Source organism: Porites lutea, chromosome 4 (genome assembly GCF_958299795.1).
Source record: "Porites lutea chromosome 4, jaPorLute2.1, whole genome shotgun sequence".
In the NCBI taxonomy this organism is placed as follows: Eukaryota; Metazoa; Cnidaria; class Anthozoa; order Scleractinia; family Poritidae; genus Porites; species Porites lutea.
The window spans coordinates 43,479,823-43,486,893 of NC_133204.1; the positions used below are offsets into that span (position 1 = coordinate 43,479,823).

The 7,071-nt window shown below is 39.4% G+C and overlaps 1 protein-coding gene across 1 annotated transcript in view; it reads left to right on the forward strand.

Moving 5' to 3' along the window:
* LOC140933709 (fibroblast growth factor receptor 3-like) overlaps positions 1-3,042 on the forward strand; it is a 40,190-nt gene extending 37,148 nt beyond the window's left edge. Inside the window, exon 6 of the mRNA XM_073383321.1 lies at positions 2,934-3,042. Coding sequence (XP_073239422.1) covers positions 2,934-2,937 — 4 coding nt within the window. The 3' untranslated portion in view covers positions 2,938-3,042. The remainder of the gene's footprint in view (positions 1-2,933) is intronic.
* Positions 3,043-7,071: the final 4,029 nt, after the last annotated feature.

Genomic DNA, 7,071 nt, shown 5'->3' on the forward strand with positions numbered 1-7,071 from the left:
GAAATAAGTACACGTCTTTAAGACGAAAAGCAATTAAGGGCTTTTTTAGTAAAAAGGCGACGAGGTCAGAAAATCCAAGGGAGTTTTGGGAGTCATACCGGCCTTTCTTGCATTCAAAAACTTCTAAAGAAGCAAATGATATCATTCTCAAGGAGAATGAAACTGTTTTTACAGACAAAAAAAATAGCAGAATTATTTAATGAGCACTTTGCGCACATTGCAGACGGTGTTTGCGAAATAACTGATCATTATTATGGAGAAGGTTTTTACGACCACCCAAGTATTAAGGTTATTCAAGCGAACAACGGTAAAAGGCGACGAAGATTGTCTCAGCCTTCAACTCACAAATGCCACGCAAATAGAAGAGAAGTTGTCTAATGTAAACACGCGAAAGACTTGCGGGCATGACATGCTGCCCCCGCGCCTTATAAAGGAGTCCTTGCGTGCAATAGCCCGTCCTGTCGCAAAAATTCTGCACACTTCTATTGCATACTGTCGATATCAATCCCACTTGAAAATGGGGCAAGTTACGCCCCTGTTCAAGAAGGATGAGGAATTATATAAACGAAACTACAGGCCTGTTACTGTTCTACCCTGCTTGAACAATATTTTTGATAGACTTCTCTCGGAACAAATGCAGGATTTCTACCAAGGTCTTTAGTCGGACTTCGTTTCAGCTTATAGGCGAAGTCACAGTTGCGAGACCGCGCTTCGTAAGCTTACGGAAGACTGATGCGCATGCGGTTGTAGGAAGGAACTGGTAGCTGTCGTATCTATGGATCTGTCGAAAGCTTTGGATACGATTCCACATCCTCTTCTGCTTGAGAAATTGAAAGCTTACGGTCTTAGTAACAGCGCTTGCGCTTTGTTTGCAGACTACCTGTGAGTGAGCGGCAGGACACAAAGGTTTGTAGATTCTTTCTAGGGATGTCAGACAGCCACCAGAGAGGAGTTCCGCAAGGAAGTGTGCTCGGGCCGCTGTTATTTAACATATGTCTGAACGATCTATTCTATCATATAAAAGATGTTAATATTCACGCCTAAGCTGATGACGAACAACTTTATGACTCGGATGTGGATCCTTGAGCCCTTGAACAGCGGATACTTCATCAGGTCCAAATTGCGAACCAGTGGTACACAGAAAACGGCATGATCATGAACCCCGACAAACACCATGCTATGGTCTTAGGGGACCACTGACCACAAATTCTCTTTTCATGTCGAGGACTCCCTGGACTTGCTTGGAATGACTATCAACAATCCGTTAAACTTCGATGAACATATTTCGTAAGTTTGTAAAAAAGTTAACAATCAATTGAATGTCATGATTAGATTTCTTAACCTTATTTGTACCGCTACCAAGTTAAGGTTTTCTAAAACTTTCTTTTTGCCCCACTTTCAATACTGCTCTACGGTGTGGCATTTTTGTAGTGCTAGAAACTGTGAAAAATTAAAATCTTTTAATAAGCGTGCCCTACGTATTGTTTTTAATGATAAAGTTTTGTCCTACCAGCAGCTACTATACATAATTCAGGAGGAGCAACTCTAAACAACCGAAGGATACAAACTTATGTTAATCACTATCTACAAATGTTTGAACTATGAAACTTTTCCTAAATATCTTTAAGACATGCTTACTTTGCGTTAGTCTGTATACTCTTTTAGAAGAACTAATATTTTATCACAATGAAAACCAGTGCTACTACTACATATGACCTTAACTCTTTTCGTTACTTTACATTTAAGAAATGGAACTCCCTAACTAATTGAATGTAAGATCTAAGCCTACTTATCTGGTTTTAGAAGACTCCTGAAAGCAATCTCCTTTCAGACGTAACGGTATATTTAACATTTTTAATCTTGTATGTAAATAGATAGATTTCTCTTTTTTTTTTTTTCTGGAAGATATTAGCCTTTAACGCTACTCTGAAATTCAAGTATAAATAAAATTTATTGTTATGTTATGTTCTAATAGCCTGCCTACGCCTAAGAACGAGAAACCGTGTTACTATGTTACTGATCACGACCACAAATCACCAGTGCTTCCCCCTCTTTGGGAAGGTGCTATGCAAAATTTGAATACAGCTGACTCCCGATAATTCGAACCTTCAAGGGAAATAGGAAAAAGTTCGAGTTATCGGGAGTTCGAGTTATCGAGGGTAAAATTATATATAAAACGATCTGAAGGGAAATGTAAATTGCTTCGAGTTAGTGGGAGGTTCGAGTTATAGAGGGTTCGAGTTACCAGGATTCGACTGTACCTCACCTAATTAGGGAAACAACTGCTACGAAACCGCCCTTTAAAACCCGCTCTCAATTTGCTTAGCAGAGTTCCAGTCAACACCCTATTAGCAATTTGGAAAGAAAATTTGATCGAAGAACCGTGGCATTTACATTGGGAGCTACCGTTGAGTGGCGAACATCCCATTTACTGGAATAAGGCAACAAAACTAAGTCCGGAGGATGACCCCTTTTGAAAATGGGTGAAAAACGAAAATTGAAATTTAACCCCCCTAGTGTGACGGATTTTGGCGTGGTTCAAGTTTTTTTTAACCTATAAAACTATGAATTGCGAGACAGAATTAGTCAATTTAGGTTTCTTTCCTTTAGAAAGACCGACCTAGGAATCATTACCTGTAAATTTATGGCTTATGATTGTGGTGGAAATTTGATTAGATTTCTTGGGACTGTAAATGTAAGTCTATTATCTCTATGGAAAAATGTTTCGGGGCGACCGGGAGCAATTTCAGCAAGTGGCCAGAGCGGGGCTCGAACCCGGTACCACCCGAATTGCGATTTTATTACGAAAATAAAGAAAAACAACACCAAACAAACCAAAATAGGAAAAAAATGCGGATTTTTTGCAAGTTGCAGCCCTTTCCTCTATTAGCTACGTTTTCTAACCCATGTGCTGTGTTTGTTTTATCCGTTAGATAATCCTCTTGACCAAAAAGACAGTAGTGAATCAGACGATCCAGTAATTATGGACAAGGTTTCCTGGATCTTGCTTGGCGTTTCAATAGCCGTGTTTGTTGCTATGGTAACAGCATCTGCTTGGTTATGCAGGAAAATGAGGAAGCTGACAATGAGTTCTAGAGCCAATGCGAGGGGTGCCCGCCATAACATCGAGTCTCTTCGGGCAAGATACGACGTGCAGAATGAGTACGTGGTGGTGCCAGACTTCCACTAAACTTTAAGGACGCTCGTTTTAAAATCCCCAGCTATTTGTATGGAAGTGAACAACTTACGATCATGTACAGTATGCAACTCCTTTAACTTACAATCTGGAATCGAAGCTCCTTCATAGAGTAATTTAACCAACCTTAGACCATTTTTAGACCCTTGACTTATAAACTTGCAGAAATATTAAACTCAGTAAAACAGATACATTATTTTAGCCTGCAGTGATGCTGGAGGGTGGTAATGCCTCACAGGAGGCAAAAAAGGACACCAGACTCCTCCCAGCATCTCTCGTTGTTATTTTGTCCTTATTCCCACTAGATCATTCTCCACCTTCTCCAGACCCGACTGTTCAAAGATGAATTACCCCATGATGGGCTTGATTTCTGCGGCCGCTCTCTCGTGGCCAGATCTGGGAAGAGTGGGCTCATTTCTGGCAGTAGTCGGGAGTCGATTATAGAGAATTGCCATTTTACTCATGTAGCCAGCTTGCCGCGCCAATTTATTGGGACAAACAAACATAAACATAAGAAAAAGGTACAACTCTCTACAGGATTGGTTTGGAACACCAACATGGCCGCCGTTAGGTTTTGGGATAACAATATGACGGACGTGACGTCATGTGAAAACGCTGTTTATAACATGGCACTTTTGTCTTTGATTTCTCCTGGGACGATTGTAATACCCCTGAGAAATTGAAACAATGGTTATGCAATTTTTTTTTTTTTTGAAGGGGTGGGGGGGGTTGGGGGGAATAAACAAGGTGCATTATGGTCTATGTGAGAATGGTGAATACTGAAAAGACACTCTACAATTTCGTTTCTAGGGTTTACTCCTCGTATCCCGGAGCGAAAGAGATGAGCATAACAACGAAGTCGCATATTCAGTGCTCAACTGGTAACCAGAGCGTTAAATGCCTAAAATTACATAGAAAACACGGTATAATAACCGGTAAATTTATAGCGGTAGAGGCTAGTTTCTGACTGATGCATTTATTTTAAAGTAAATTCCATGACACTATGAAGCAAACAAAGATTGCAAGTATAGTTTTTTTTTAAAACATACACTACTTTAAGTTTTACCCTTTTTTATTTTCTTGAGTCTTCCCTCTTCCGTACATAATCGGAAAATAGGTCAGTAAAGGCCAATTTTTCGAAGTCCCTCTATTTGCTACAAGTAAAGGCGCCAGTCTCTCATCTTCACTGGACAATAAAAATGCCGCATTCGCTGATGTTTCCTTATTGCATGCTGTCCGGGTATAAAGTCAGGGTTATGTGCTGTCACTTTAATCAAGTAGGAGTTCTCTTTGTAATTTTTTGACAGCCTGTGTAATCAACCTGTAGCGTAAAAGGTATTTTTTCAATTTGTCTCTTTCGTATGGTGACAAAATTATCTTGTGGCTTTCAGAGTGAAGATGTTATCAATTCAATTCATGTTATGAACCGAATCATTATGTTATTTTTTCAGGGTGACTGTGTTCGAGGCTGCACTTTCTTCTACTCTTTGATCCTATTTACTACCGAAGAATGTTTTTCGTCCACTTTTTGGAAAGATTTTAATTTATGGTCAAAGATTTCTTATGGCCGTTGTAATGCTATCACTACTATATATCATCACTTTGCTTCAGTTCAAAAACCGATTTTTTAGCTAGAAAAACTCAGATAACCATTTCAGTTATTCAGCATGCCATCTCACGGATTTCGGAAACAAACTCGTTGCTTATACCGTCGAGTGGACTGAGTTATTTCTACTGATTCCTTGTCAATCTAGCCTTTCAGACTTCGCCGTTAAATCAGCGAAACGAATGTGTAGACGAAACGTTTAAAGTGAAATCCTTCATTGTTTCCTTTTTTTAATCGCTTTGGCTCAACGTCTTCCCACAATCCGCATTTGAATAAAACGCCGTGAACTACAAGGCCTGAGTCGACCAGAGACATGAGCAGAAGCTAATCTTTCCGCGGTTATCTTTCTTGCTCCAAAACTGCTCTTGCTTGTGTCAATTCGAGAGTTGAAGCTTGGTCCTGGCTTGATACAGTTTTTCTTAATATTGTCATTTCCAATAATCGTTTGCTTAAGGCAAAGAAAGATCTCGTAAATCAGAAAAATATACAGAACACCAACCATCAAAATGAGAAGATTTTCCATTTTCTTTAGCTCAAGTCCGCATATGGTCGGTAGAGTTCTGAGCGATGTGACATGATCTTGTTCAGCATGGCGCACAGAAAAAGTGGTTGCATTGTGAATTATAATGACTTGAGCACATTTTTTGTCTAATTACACGAAACCTCACGGGGAACTTTACAGAGAATATTACTGCCCATTCGCTTTTTACTCTGGCGTTATCTTTAAAAAAGACACCTGTTTTTACTAGTAAGCTTTAGGAAATGTTGGCCATCAAAAAAATAGGCAGATAACGTAGAGTGATATTTTGAATTTAAGCCTTCGGGCCTCATATTGCATCTCGAATCTTGCGAGAAATCAATAAAAAGCTTTCTGTGTTATTGTAGACGAAAATGGCAATAAATCCCTCCGTCCTTCCATTCAGTAACACAACAAGAAGTCATTAAATATTGATCACAATAAATTTGTGGCCTTTCTGATTTGTAATCTAAAACTTAGATTTTTCAAAACTATTATAAGAAAAGTTTAATATTTCTGCTGGCGGTCAATTTTATCCGAATGTTGATGTTTATAGATGACATATTGAACGGATTCACGATGAAAACTGAACAACCGTGCGTTAAATCCTACGCTACAAAGAAAAAATAGTTATGTTGCATATACTTAACGCACAAACAATAAAAAAACCATTATTTTCTCAGACATTTCAGATTATTTTCTCCTCGCCTCTCAAAAATAAAGTATTTACATCGATTATCATAAGAATTAAAAGACTATACAAAGGAGACTCACTGAAAAGGACTCAGTGACGGAGAATAAGGCAGCCATTTGCTTTATTGCCCCGCGTGTGGTATGTTTTATGTGGGGAAATTTCGTTAAAAAAAGCTGCCGAATTCTTTGTCTGAAAAATTATTGCCAGTTAGCTTTTAGTGAGGAAGACCTGCTAATATATATAGCCGATTACCAGAAATATCAAGTTAATGCACGTCAAACAGTTTATTCTATAATAAGGGAAAAAACCCCAAATGTAATTTTCAACTGACGAAGAAATTTTTTAAAATAACAATTGTTGTCTTTAGATGTAAATTTAATTAAAAAATAAGGCAAAATTTCAAAGAAAAAATATTTTTAAGAAAAAGAATGTTATACATTAGAAGCTCTCTAAAGGACACTCTCGTACTGGGCTCTACTTACAGCCGTCATCACAAAACCCTGTTCCATCTCCCTTAAAAACTCGTGTTTTTACTTTTCCTTAAGCGGCCGCGGACACTTTAAGGGTTTACGAGTTAGATGTTAATAGCTTTTATTTGTACCGCCGCCTGGTTTGCTCCGTCGGGAGAGCGCCGGTCTGCTGAGTGGAAGGTCGCAAACCCCGGCCGACCAACACTCACTCTTTAAATAACGGAGGAGAAAGTGCTGCCTTTGTAATGACATCTGCAAACGGTTAGACTTTCTAGTCGTCTTGGATAAGGACTAAAAACAGAAATAAGGACGAAAAACCATAGGTCCCGTCTCAAAGCACTTTCACTAATCTGTTCAAGTGCGGGACGTAAAAGAACCCACACCACTGTTGGAAAAGAGTAGGGGACGTAGACCCCGGTGGTGTGACCAACTTTTACGGGTTGTGGGATTGGGTAGGGATGGCACCTTGTATGGGACCTATGAGTCCCGTTCCTGCCCTTTCCCTCTGGGCGGGCCCGTGTCCAGAAAAGCTGGTAAAAGCTGTCTTATGTCTGTTGGAAGAGGACCCCGGAAATGAAATCTCATTCA